At 41.3% G+C, this 14938-nt stretch overlaps 1 protein-coding gene across 1 annotated transcript in view; it reads left to right on the forward strand.

Annotated features, from left to right (window-relative positions):
* DORIP1 (dopamine receptor interacting protein 1) overlaps nt 1-7616 on the forward strand; it is a 28380-nt gene extending 20764 nt beyond the window's left edge. Inside the window, exon 5 of the mRNA XM_075282685.1 lies at nt 6846-7616. Within this exon, the coding sequence (XP_075138786.1) occupies nt 6846-7029 (184 nt within the window). The 3' untranslated portion in view covers nt 7030-7616. The remainder of the gene's footprint in view (nt 1-6845) is intronic.
* The last annotated feature ends 7322 nt before the right edge of the window (nt 7617-14938 follow it).

Here is a 14938-nt window from a genome sequence, read left to right on the forward strand (position 1 = left end):
CCCCGGTCTAGGTCTAATGTCTGTTCCTTTCTTATATTAGGGGAGAGGGAAAAAAAATTACTTCAGTGATACGTTTAGCGTACATAGACTGACTATTAATGTGTATCCCACTTAGTGTTGTTAGGGTTACACACCGTCACAACCTGGCTAAAGCTTCTATAGCTGTTAATAAAGTCAACATAACTTTACGGTATCCAAAAAGACAGCTGGTACCGACAGAGAGCAAGACAAATGTCACCCAAAGCTGTGAGCTCTGAACACCCACAGTGACTTTGGCGTCATCATCATTATAAGGGAGCGGGTGGTAATAAATAACTTGGCAGTGCCTAAAACCCAAAAAGCTTATACAACTATATTTACATTAAGATACACAAATGAAACTTTTCAGTAGCATGTCATGAGACAAGCTGATAAGCTCTTCCTTTGTGCAGTGCTATTTGAAAGTTAAACGCTGCCTTTATTTTAATTCTGGAGAAGGTGCAGACATTAGATTTAGAACATGTTGTCTTCATTGTCCAAATCCTCTATATAGGTAACGTATTTTTCGGGCCGAGCTGTCTGGGAACGAGCTGGTGCAGCACTGACAACCTGGGTGAATATGGCAAGAGCCTGAGATGTAGGGTGAATGAATCCCCAAATTATTTGTGGAATTCCCAGTGAGACAATGGCACTGTATACCAGTAGCAAAAATTGTGGGTGCACGTAACCCCCATATATTCTTTGAATTCCCAGTCAGACAATGGCACTGTATACCAGTAGTAAAAATAGTGGGTGCACATAACCCCAATATATTCTTTGAATTCCCAGTCAGACAATGGCACTATATACCAGTAGTAAAAATTGTGGGTGCACATAACCCCCATATATTCTTTGAATTCCCAGTCAGACAATGGCACTGTATACCAGTAGTAAAAATAGTGGGTGCACATAACCCCAATATATTCTTTGAATTCCCAGTCAGACAATGGCACTATATACCAGTAGTAAAAATTGTGGGTGCACATAACCCCCATATATTCTTTGAATTCCCAGTCAGACAATGGCACTGTATACCAGTATTAAAAATTGTGGGTGCACATAACCCCCATATATTCTTTGAATTCCCAGTCAGACAATGGCACTGTATACCAGTAGCAAAAATTGTGGGTGCACGTAACCCCCATATATTCTTTGAATTCCCAGTCAGACAATGGCACTGTATACCAGTAGTAAAAATAGTGGGTGCACATAACCCCAATATATTCTTTGAATTCCCAGTCAGACAATGGCACTATATACCAGTAGTAAAAATTGTGGGTGCACATAACCCCCATATATTCTTTGAATTCCCAGTCAGACAATGGCACTGTATACCAGTATTAAAAATTGTGGGTGCACATAACCCCCATATATTCTTTGAATTCCCAGTCAGACAATGGCACTGTATACCAGTAGCAAAAATTGTGGGTGCACGTAACCCCCATATATTCTTTGAATTCCCAGTCAGACAATGGCACTATATACCAGTAGTAAAAATTGTGGGTGCACATAACCCCAATATATTCTTTGAATTCCCAGTGAGACAATGGCACTGTATACCAGTAGTAAAAATTGTGGGTGCACATAACCCCAATATATTCTTTGAATTCCCAGTCAGACAATGGCACTATATACCAGTAGTAAAAATTGTGGGTGCACATAACCCCCATATATTCTTTGAATTCCCAGTCAGACAATGGCACTGTATACCAGTATTAAAAATTGTGGGTGCACATAACCCCCATATATTCTTTGAATTCCCAGTCAGACAATGGCACTGTATACCAGTAGTAAAAATTGTGGGTGCACATAACCCCAATATATTCTTTGAATTCCCAGTCAGACAATGGCACTGTATACCAGTAGTAAAAATTGTGGGTGCACATAACCCCAATATATTCTTTGAATTCCCAGTCAGACAATGGAACTGTATAGCAGTAGCAAAAATTGTGGGTGCACGTAACCCCCATATATTCTTTGAATTCCCAGTGAGACAATGGAACTGTATAGCAGTAGCAAAAATTGTGGGTGCACGTAACCCCCATATATTCTTTGAATTCCCAGTCAGACAATGGCACTATATACCAGTAGTAAAAATTGTGGGTGCACATAACCCCAATATATTCTTTGAATTCCCAGTCAGACAATGGCACTGTATACCAGTATTAAAAATTGTGGGTGCACATAACCCCCATATATTCTTTGAATTCCCAGTCAGACAATGGCACTGTATACCAGTATTAAAAATTGTGGGTGCACATAACCCCCATATATTCTTTGAATTCCCAGTCAGACAATGGCACTGTATACCAGTAGTAAAAATTGTGGGTGCACATAACCCCCATATATTCTTTGAATTCCCAGTCAGACAATGGCACTGTATACCAGTAGTAAAAATTGTGGGTGCACATAACCCCAATATATTCTTTGAATTCCCAGTGAGACAATGGCACTGTATACCAGTAGTAAAAATTGTGGGTGCACATAACCCCAATATATTCTTTGAATTCCCAGTGAGACAATGGCACTGTATACCAGTAGTAAAAATTGTGGGTGCACATAACCCCAATATATTCTTTGAATTCCCAGTCAGACAATGGCACTGTATACCAGTAGTAAAAATTGTGGGTGCACGTAACCCCCATATATTCTTTGAATTCCCAGTCAGACAATGGCACTGTATACCAGTAGTAAAAATAGTGGGTGCACATAACCCCCATATATTCTTTGAATTCCCAGTCAGACAATGGCACTGTATACCAGTATTAAAAATTGTGGGTGCACATAACCCCCATATATTCTTTGAATTCCCAGTCAGACAATGGCACTATATACCAGTAGTAAAAATTGTGGGTGCACATAACCCCCATATATTCTTTGAATTCCCAGTCAGACAATGGCACTGTATACCAGTATTAAAAATTGTGGGTGCACATAACCCCCATATATTCTTTGAATTCCCAGTCAGACAATGGCACTATATACCAGTAGTAAAAATTGTGGGTGCACATAACCCCCATATATTCTTTGAATTCCCAGTCAGACAATGGCACTGTATACCAGTAGTAAAAATTGTGGGTGCACATAACCCCAATATATTCTTTGAATTCCCAGTCAGACAATGGCACTGTATACCAGTATTAAAAATTGTGGGTGCACATAACCCCAATATATTCTTTGAATTCCCAGTGAGACAATGGCACTGTATACCAGTAGTAAAAATTGTGGGTGCACATAACCCCAATATATTCTTTGAATTCCCAGTCAGACAATGGCACTGTATACCAGTATTAAAAATTGTGGGTGCACATAACCCCAATATATTCTTTGAATTCCCAGTCAGACAATGGCACTGTATACCAATATTAAAAATTGTGGGTGCACATAACCCCCATATATTCTTTGAATTCCCAGTGAGACAATGGAACTGTATAGCAGTAGCAAAAATTGTGGGTGCACGTAACCCCCATATATTCTTTGAATTCCCAGTCAGACAATGGCACTATATACCAGTAGTAAAAATTGTGGGTGCACATAACCCCAATATATTCTTTGAATTCCCAGTGAGACAATGGCACTGTATACCAGTATTAAAAATTGTGGGTGCACATAACCCCCATATATTCTTTGAATTCCCAGTCAGACAATGGCACTATATACCAGTAGTAAAAATTGTGGGTGCACATAACCCCCATATATTCTTTGAATTCCCAGTCAGACAATGGCACTGTATACCAGTATTAAAAATTGTGGGTGCACATAACCCCCATATATTCTTTGAATTCCCAGTCAGACAATGGCACTGTATACCAGTAGTAAAAATTGTGGGTGCACATAACCCCCATATATTCTTTGAATTCCCAGTCAGACAATGGCACTGTATACCAGTAGTAAAAATTGTGGGTGCACATAACCCCCATATATTCTTTGAATTCCCAGTGAGACAATGGAACTGTATAGCAGTAGCAAAAATTGTGGGTGCACATAACCCCCATATATTCTTTGAATTCCCAGTCAGACAATGGCACTATATACCAGTAGTAAAAATTGTGGGTGCACATAACCCCAATATATTCTTTGAATTCCCAGTGAGACAATGGCACTGTATACCAGTAGTAAAAATTGTGGGTGCACATAACCCCAATATATTCTTTGAATTCCCAGTCAGACAATGGCACTGTATAGCAGTAGCAAAAATTGTGGGTGCACGTCACCCCAATATATTCTTTGAATTCCCAGTCAGACAATGGCACTGTATACCAGTAGCAAAAATTGTGGGTGTATATAGCCCCAATTCTATTGCTAGGGGACTTGCAGGGTATTTCTGAGGTGAAGGTGGGGGGGCACACCGTTGGAACGGGGATTTGGGGTGTATATATGGGGTATACGGGAATACACTGTCAGTGTGTTCCATTCAGGATCCTGGGAAAGCTGGGTTGCGGCGATTGAGCCCGTCAGTGCCACGTTACACTGACAAGCTTCTCCCTGGAATTGAAGTTATATGTAAGCCCAATATATTCTTTGAATTCCCAGTGAGACAATGGCACTATATGGCAGTAGCAAAAATAGTGGGTGTATATAGCCCCAATCCTATTGCTAGGGGACTTGCAGGGTGTTTCTGGGGTGAAGGTGGGGGGGCACACCGTTGGAACGGGTATCGGGGGTATATATCGGGTATACCGGAATACACTGACAGTGTATTCCATTCAGGATCCTGGGAAAGCTGGGTTGCGGCGATTGAGCCCGTTAGTGCCACGTTACACTGACAAGCTTCTCCCTGGAATTTAGCTCTTATAAGAGCTGTTGGTTGTCTTCTCCTTCCTATCTAGCCTGTCCCTGCCTACCCAGAATCTAACCCCTAGCTAACTGGACGGAAACCTCCGTCCTCGGTGAATTGCAAGCTCAGAATGACGCGAAGCTGGGCGGCGCTGTTCTTTTAAATTAGAGGTCACATGTTTTCGGCAGCCAATGGGTTTTGCCTACTTTTTTCAACGTCACCGGTGTCGTAGTTCCTGTCCCACCTACCCTGCGCTGTTATTGGAGCAAAAAAGGCGCCAGGGAAGGTGGGAGGGGAATCGAGTAATGGCGCACTTTACCACGCGGTGTTCGATTCGATTCGAACATGCCGAACAGCCTAATATCCGATCGAACATGAGTTCGATAGAACACTGTTCGCTCATCTCTAATCTTGATGTTTAGCACGGTAACCCAGTTCATCTTTCTCACTCTCAATTGCCTAGGATCTCCAAGACAAAAGCCCTACATGTAACCCATTTTATGGCATATCCTATGGTTAAAGATAACATAAAAAATTTTTCTCTCCTCCTTTGACCAGATACCACATCTGCCTTTTACACTATGTAATTTTTCAGATAAGCATTCTATGCTGTTTAATTTCTTAGTATAACGCAATAGCATGCCCTCTAAGTGGTCCCCTGTTTTTATTTTTGTCTTGTGTAGGACTATGAACTTTGCTGAAAGGAAATAAGTAGTTTGCTATCTCAGGAGCAGTCTTGGTTTCTTGTCAGGTGACCCTGACTGGTATAGTCAAGAGACAAACTAAGGTCAGGGAAGATGGAGCTTGTTTGTCACAAGCAGAGGTCAGGGCAGGCCGCGCAGGCTCTTCAAACTGTTAAAGACTCTACCAAGCCCAGCTCCTTGCATCACTTAATAGACACTTCTCCACTCATTCCAACACACATGGAGTTTTTTTGTAGGCCCCACTGTTCCCGAACAAGACATGCTGTTAGTTTTGGTGCTTTGTATGCCATTTAGGTGTCAGATGGGCGGTATTGGGCAGTAGCTAGCAAGGAGTGTGTGCTCTGACCCTGGCTGTTTCTGGTTGTAGTTCTGAGTCACACTCCCTTATCTGCTCCTGCCTACTCCGACAGTACAGAGCTTAAGTAGCATCAGGCACCAAAATTATCTGGAATGGTGGTGGCTAGTGAAAACATTTTTGCAACAGATTTTCTTCACAGCTTAACTAGATCAGGAACATTGGCATCTGAAATGTGTATTCCAGTGCTGTTCGTTGTTATAGCAGCGCCATTACCATTGGCCTAAAGATCCAAAGATCATAGAGTAGAAGGGGCCCGGTGCTAAGTATAAAACAAAATACTGTATACACTCGAGTATAAGCCGAATTTTTCAGCACAGCTTTTGTGCTGAAAAAGCCCCCCTCGGCTTATACTCGAGTCAGCAAAAAAAGAAAAAAAAAAATTTTAATTGCGGAGGGGGGGGGGGGGGGTGTCTATGACCAGCCGCAGTATCCATGTATAGAATCTCCCACAAAATAATGTAAAAAAAAAAAAAAAAAAAAGCTTTAAAAAAAAAAAAAAAATTAACGTTCTAAATCACTCCTTTCCCTAGAATAGATATAAAAGTAGAAAATGACTGAAACACATTATACACATTAGGTATCCCTGTTTCTGAAAGTGCCCGGTCTACTGAATATAGGGTATCTGCAGAGCTCCTCTTCCGTCGGAAAGGGGTTAATAGGAGATACCCTATATTCAGCCAGACTGAATTCCAAGTGGGGGGGGGGGGGGGAACCCAGTCCTCAAGCTCAGGGAGGGGCAGACAGACAACCAAAACAACCCCTCCCCTTCCCCAGCTCCCAGCATCTACTGCACCCAAAAACTCAGACCATTTTAGTTTTTGAAATTTTCCAGTAACTGCTGCATTCCCCCTCCCCCCCAGGCTTATACTTGAGTCAATAAGTTTTCCCATTTTTTTGTGGTCAAATTAGGGGCCTTGGCTTATATTCGGGTCGGCTTATACTTGAGTATATACGGTAAGTCACTTTTTTGTATGTGATCTGCTTTCAGGTATCTTCTAGAAGGTGCCACTCTTTTTAACAAGGAAGAGCACCATTACTCTGCAGCTTTCCAAATTGACGGCTATTGGATGCACTACGACGGCCTTAGGAATGTAAACTTAATCCTGTTGCACAAACCTCCAGAGCTTCTGCTATTGTCATCCTTAGTTTACGTACGAGCAGCAGAAAAATGAATGGGATTTTTTTTTTTTTTTTTTAAACCAATTGTATTTTTAAGGTACAAGGGGAAATTTTAGGAAAAAGTTACATTTTTGTAATTGATATAAACTTTAATCATGTTGGTGCTGATGTTTGATAATAGCAGTTACACTGTCTATGTCTTCTACAAATTAGGCAACAGGCCTATGAGGTGTATGCACACACTGCGGTGCTCGTATTTTTTTTATAACGTGCTGGTGAAGTCGTTGACACAGAAGATGCTTCATTGACAGTACAAGGTCTTAGTGATTTGATCAACCTTTCATGTATTGATGAAAATGTAACTTCTATATTTTATACTATATATTGGTGTCAGACTTTTTGAGCAGCAGGAAATAGGTCTGACATTGTATCTGTGACAGGTTTCAGCATACAGGATTTAAAGGGACAAGTTTGCTTTAGATTAAAGCATATGTTCACCTCTGACATACAGTAAATACTTTATATATATAAAAATATCAAAGTGGTATTCCCATCTCATATAGTGATGACATGTGGGTGTGGCACTTGGCCCGTTCCTGCACGGTGGTGTTTTGAACACCCACACAACTGGTCTTCTATTCAGGTGAATTGGACAGTTCCTTGTTCTCTTCACTCTCAGGAATGGGGGTCTAGAGATGAGTGAGTAGTATTCCATCGAATACCTCCCCTGCATAGGTATTGGTGTAAAAAAAAAGCACCAGGGAAGGTGGGAGGGGAATCAAATTTTTACTGCGTTTACCACATGGTATTCGACCGTGTAAACCAATAACTATGCAGGTGAGGTATTCGATGGAATACTACTTGCTCATCTCTAGACCCCTCCATTCCTGAGAGTGAAGAGAACAAGGAACTGTCCAATTCACCTGAATAGAAGACCTGTGGGTGCTCAAAACACCACCATGCAGGAACGGGCCAAGTGTCTAACCAAGCACCACTACTCGCTCATCTCTAGTGGGGTCCCCAGAGGTCTCCCAGTGTTCTTTGCTGACAGTGTTTCCACAGTACAGTAGTTTGATGTAGAAATGCCTAACTGAAGCTCAGTTATGGTGTTAGACAAGGCGTTTGACTGTCTTGAGTATTGACTGGCAGAGTTGTGAACACAGCTCTGAAGCATAATACTGGCTCTAAACCAGGATTAGGAATGTAATAGTAATTACAAAGTTATGATGATCAAAGATTAACCTACATTTTAAAGGGGAAAAAAACACAAAGAGCACCGCGCCGTACCTAGCGCATTATCCCTCGTATAACGGAATTTTTTTCATTACTGGGATAGTAAATAATCACCTTGTGATATATGTTTTTGAATGCCAATATCACCTATAAGGGTCTTAAGCAGCAAGGATCACCACAGTAGATCAAATACAAATAGGACCAGTCATCCAGGTGTGTATGCACAGGAAAGACAAATAAAATCAATGGGTCCGCGCTTACCCTCGTTACTCCCCGTTGGGAGGGTAAGCGCGGATCCATTGATTTTGTCTTTCCTGTGCATACACACTTGGATGACTGGTCCTATTTGTATTTGATCTACATTTTAAAGGAGTTTTTCTCAACCGAATTCTTCGAGACTAAGAGATGAACCTGCAGGTAATAAAATGAAAATAAGAGCCTTAAATGTACTTTATTTAGTAATTCCACTGACTATAGTTCTGAGCATGCATGAATGCTACAGTCACCTGTCGTACTGTGTCATGCAATGTGCCATGGATATGTGAACACAGTCCAGTGGATAGGAATGACACCATTGGATGATTCAGGTCATGTGACCTTTTATGACTTGTGGCTTGCAGCAGTGAGGAACAGATGCAGAATTTTTAAGTCCTGCATTTTGATAAATGTGTAAATGTCCACCCTCTCCCTTGGACTAGTGTCAGGTTCTGGACATCTGTAGGGTATCCTACCAGAGTACAATAAAACAAAATATGGACCCACCTTACTTCCTGGTTTTTAGGAGTCTGGGCCACAGGGAGTTATATTTTGTAACCCCACCCCCACTCCCTTTCCCCCTTGGCTTTTTGAAACTTTCAGAAAGGAGCTATATATGTGGCAAGACATTTTCTAGCCTCCCTATTCAGCACTTAGATTTACTACAGGTTATCCTTTCTACATTGGTTGATAACTTGGAGAAGCTGTGAAGAAAGGACTGTAGTATTGGTTTGTAGTTGTATTCCCCTTCTCTTTGATACAGGTTCCTGCACAGCACGTGGCCAGAGCACTGCCATGCAGAGAGAATTTGGTAAGGGGCAAATTGTTAAACCAGCCTTGCAGCCCCATCTGTCTCAGAATCACTGGGGATCCCAGAGATATACCATCAACTTTTAAGATGAGAATACCCCTTTAAGGGATATAATTGCACCCTTTAGCGCAGTATATAGGAGGGCATCTAAAGGGGACTGACTCAGTGGCAAATTTCCTTTAATATTCAATTTCTACTCTGATTTTTATTAGCTAAATATTGACGTTTGACATCAGTGAAGCACATGTGCAAACTCTTCATACTGTAGAATAATCCTCGGAATGATGGGATTTGTGGTGTACAGTATTGTAAATGTATAGAAGCAATAATGTATCTGTAGACATGTGTACTGTAATATAATGCAAATGGTTAATCAGGTTGCTTCATCTAGCTGGCTAGTAGTCTGTGTAGGAGTAAAGCAATATTCTAGTTTTGTGCTATTAAGTTACTTAACTGACATGTGTGGTCGGGTTTCTATGTCATTTATAAGCTGTTTTCATTTATTGAATTATGCAGTCATCATTTTGATGTGACACTACCTCCATTAGAAGTGATGAGTTATGCCATCACTCTATGATCAATGGGATCTGACCTCTGTGACCCACATCGATCCCCTAAACGTAGAGGTAGAAACCCAATTTGCTTTTTCTCTAAATGACAGTCTTCCTATTCACCCTCCGTTCAGGGAACATGAGTGACACACTTCATTCTTAGGATTGATAGGACTGTCGACTGCCAGTGCTCAGAAAGCAACTGCATAATCTAGCAATATGCTTCTAATGGAAACCCCTTTTAAGGTAGGTATTAAGGCCTTAGTGTTCATGTTAGGTATTTAGGAATTTTGTTTAAATAGGTTTGCTCATGAATACAACATATACCCATCTTCTGAATAGGGAATAAATTGTAGCTTGGTAAGGTCCCAGCAGTCCCACCATTCATGAAAACTTTTTCCCTTCTACCCTCATCTGAAGGAAGCCGCACATACACATGGCTGCTCCATTTATCTCTATGGGACTGCAGTACTACCAATAGATATCATCATAACTTCTCTACTCCCCCTCCTTCTACAGAGCATGCCTAGATATCTCTACAACAAACATCAATAAGTTGGATGTAGTCATTTCTGCCTGTGGCCATGACTATGCTGTAAAGCACATCATGAACTATTGCTAAGGCTAGGTTCACATCTATGTTGCAGTCTCTGTACACGAGACTCCGCTGCATATTCAGCTTTAAATCTTCAGAAAGAAAAGTCCTTTTCTCTCCACTGGTTTCAGTATAAAATCATTGGAAAACCCATTATAGTCTATGAGGTACATAGGTTTCTGCATGTAACCGCTTTTTAAGCGGTCAGAGTTTGTTTTTCAGGTCCCCATGCGAACCTGAAGGACAGAAGCCAGAACACTAGTGTGAACTTAGAGTAACCAAGCAGAGGAGAAGCTCTGATATCATTGCAGAAAATTGAATTAAAAATAAATAAATAAATCAGAAAATATAACCAGATTATAAAAATATGTATTTTTTCATTTCAATATGGTGATACATTTCTTTTAAGCCACTGTCAAAAATGGTGGCTCAGTCAGACATTTCTGTATATGGATGTCTTATATGTGCTTAAGCACTGCTTAAAATGACAATGTGTCATCGATACAACCCCTTCTGAAAATGGAGGCTGATCATATCCCCTAGAGATCATCCATTATAGTAGAAAGTCCTAGATCTTCCTGCAGGACAATACATGTGACTTTCCATGTAATACAGGGACAGGGTGGAAGTTCAGGCTGATAATCCCTGTCCATGTGTGCTATGGGGGGGGCTATCATGATAGGACTACCCTTTCAACAGCATATGTTTTGGTTTCTCTCTGGCTCATGAACAGATTCCCCACAGATCAGACATTCATGGCCATGTTTTAGGTTGGATAATAGCCAGCATATCTATCACTAAATAATGCTAATGGCAGGCTACACTACTCAGATCCTTTCCATTAGCAGCGCCATTGGTCCATTCATTGTACCCCTAATGGTAACTATCAATTGTGGTGCAGTGTTAGTAAGTTTTGCGTTCCATTTTCATTTTATACATCCATTATATATTTTCTATTTCCATGGATGTTTCCAGTATGTCATGCTTAATTGTATAGCTCAGGGAGCAGCAAGATCATAGTACCTATAGATACGTAGGGACTGCTGTGCAGAAGGGAGTATGGACACTTCCCTTTACTACCATGAATTGTAAACCACTGCCGTGTGCACATGGAGTGCTCTCCTTGCTGCTGACTGCCTAAGAAATTCCTCCAAACTAGTTGCTGGAGGGTGTAAAAAGGGAATTTTGTTTAATAAAAAAAAAAAAAAAAAAAAAAATAATACATTTTGTGGGGGGTTTTCTACAATTTACAATGCTTTGGTTTAAACATGTAATTTCATAAAACATTGGTTACATTTGTTACTATTGAACACGATACGTTGAAATCTGTATATATATAATAAAAAGAAAAAACTCACTGCTCCTTTTATAATAAGGGCTTGCTGCTTGTTCACACTTGGCATCCAAGAAAAATGTTTGGACTATGCTAGTTCTACAATGTAAAATTTGTATTCTTTTCATGGCTTAAAGTGATTAGGTGGGATAGCATCTATGCAAGACTTTGTAATTCTTTGTATACTTTGGCTTTTCTCCACCAATAAGTTTATAATTAAAATAATTTGTAATTAAAATTTGTTTGGGTGTTTTCTTTTGTGTTCTTTCGTAAATGTATTTACTTTTAATTTCCTCCAGAAATACACTACTGTATTCACTCAGTTGTGTCTGATTTACCGGATACATCCATTTCAATACTGCTTTAACAGAATACCTGCGCAATCGTCAGTCAAAACTTGATAACAAAACCTTGAGCCAGACCCAAAAAGTAAATAAATAAAAAAAACCTACACCTTCAAACCAAGTATAGACCTCATATACAAAAATATAAACCCTAAAATAATGACAGTTGCCAAGTATGAGAAGAAAGTAAGATTATTCCCCCAAGCCAGAATACAGGACCAGAGAAGTGCTATTGAGCAGTGACTCTATATATAGGGTAAGAGAGCAGATATTAAAGGGGTATTCCCACGTCGCATACTCATCTGTCTTCGTTGCTGTAAATTCTTCTTTCTTCCGGCTTTGTTGCGTCATTGGTGGGCGGGGTTACATATGCAAAGCCCTGCGTGCACGCTCATAGATGGTGAGACCAGTGTAGCCTTCACAGTGCGACTACAGACCCTGCATCCGCTGTAATAGAGAGGCGGATGCCGGGGAGTGTAGACGCCGGCACAGATGCCTGCAACATCGCTATGCTCCTGCCCTGCATGAAGCCAGCAGCGGCAGGAGCGATGCTGTTATTCCGCTCCTCCACCCCACCCCTCCCCTCCCCTCCCCTCTGGAATAACAGCATCGTTCCTACCGCTGCTGGCTTCATGCAGGGCAGGCATATAGCAATGTTGCAGGCATCTGTGCCGGCGTCTACACTCCCCGGCATCCGCTGTAATAGAGAGGCGGATGCCGGGGAGTGTAGACGCCGGCACAGTATGTATTGTCGGTCCCTTCCCCCCAAAGGGTAAACTACCCCCCTCCAGGATCACTCCGTGCATCTAGCCCCTCCTCCCTCTGAGCAGCAGATACATCACTTGACTTATGACCAGATAAGTCAAGGGATGTGTCAAAAAAAAAAAATGAATAAAGTAAGATAGTGAACAAACGAAGCAGTTTTGCTGAAGCAGAGTATTTAGGAAAAGTCTTACATTCACATTAACAAAGAGTATAGATAGGATCCTTGTGATGGGACAACCCCTTTAAGTTATACCCAGTGTGAAGACAAGCAAGCTGGTATGGTGCTCAATCCATATACACAGTAAAAGCCTACCAGCATGTGTAACAAGAAACATGATATTGTACACCATCCCTATGTAAAGAATAAGGGCACATACGGAGAATTACACCCTGTATATAGGACAAGGGAAGCACTACTATGTATAATCCATATATACAGAATAAGAGAAGGTACTGAGAATTACATGCAGCATAGAGGGTAAGAGACATGATACTGTGCACCATCCTTATACACAGAATAATGGAAAATTCCATTCAGCAAATAAGACAAAAGTGATACTGTGCACGATCCGGAATAGGGGCAGACAGACAATAACATCCAGTGTAAAAGACAAGCGCTGTCGATGCATACAGAATAAGGGCAGGTACTGAGAATTACATCCAGTATGCAGCACAAGAAAGTGATATTGTTCACTACTGAGAATGACACTCAGCCTACAGGATGAAAGAAGTGAAACTGTGCACGATAGGGGCAGACAATGAGCATAACGTCCAGTGTAAAAGACAAGCAACGTCCATGTATACAGAACAAGGGCACATACTAAGAATTACATCCAATATATTGTGCACTACTGAGAACGACACCAAGCCTACAGGATGAAAGAAGTGATACTGTGCACAATCTATATATACAGAACTAGAACAGGTACTGAGAATGGCACAGCATACAAAATGAGAAGTGATACTGCGAATAACGGCAGACAAGCGAAGTGTGTACTATGCGCCATCCATGTGTAAAGAACAAAAGCAGATACTGAGAAGTATAAGGGTGCATTCACACTGAGTAAACGCTAGCTTATTCTGAACGTAAAACACGTTCAGAATAAGCGGCGTCTAAAGCAGCTCCATTCATTTCTATGGGAGCCGGCATACGAGCGCTCCCCATAGAAATGAATGGGCTGCTTCTTTCACTCCGTGCAGTCCCATTGAAGTGAATGGGGAGTGCCGGCGTGTACGCTCCGGCATGAGCAGAGCTTGCCGTATACGCCGGCACTCCCCATTCACTTCAATGGGACTGCATGGAGTGAAAGAAGCAGCCCATTCATTTCTATGGGGAGCGCTCGTATGCCGGCTCCCATAGAAATGAATGGAGCTGCTTTAGACGCCGCTTATTCTGAACGTGTTTTAAGTTCAGAATAAGCTAGCGTTTACTCAGTGTGAATTCACCCTAACTCTGATGTATTTGTTCACTTTCCTCTGGGTTTGCTGGCTCCCATTTTAGGATATTGGTGGAATGGTCCAAATGACTGCCCGGAGTTCTGTCGCTGCTTGGAGGGTTTGTGCCATTACAGATATACAGATGTAAATGTAACATAAGACCAGCACATCTTAAAGGGATATTTCCATGTACATAACAATTTTTTTTTAATTTGTAGATAATTAAAAGTTAAACATTTTTGCAAATATAAGTACCGTAATTAAACATTTTGCAGAGTTTTAAAAGATTTTCTCTAAATATCTTATGGTCACAGTCTCTTGTCTTAATCAGTTGCCATTGGATATGACCATGAATGTAGAAACTTTCTAAGGTTGCATTAACACGGAGTAACGTGCCGCGTGATGTGGCACGTATACGGCGTGTGAGACTTTGAGCGCCGTATACGCTCCCATTGATTTTGCGGCCGTGATTTTACTGCAAAATAACGCGGCGTATACGATCCAGGCTCCCAGTGAAATCAATGGGAGCGTATACGGCGCTCAAAGTCTCACACGCCGTATACGTGCCACATCACGCGGCACGTTACTTTGTGTGAATGCACCCTAAGGTAAGAAAATCAAACATGATATCCTTATTG

This window comes from Leptodactylus fuscus, chromosome 7, assembly GCF_031893055.1.
Source record: "Leptodactylus fuscus isolate aLepFus1 chromosome 7, aLepFus1.hap2, whole genome shotgun sequence".
Classification (NCBI taxonomy): Eukaryota; Metazoa; Chordata; class Amphibia; order Anura; family Leptodactylidae; genus Leptodactylus; species Leptodactylus fuscus.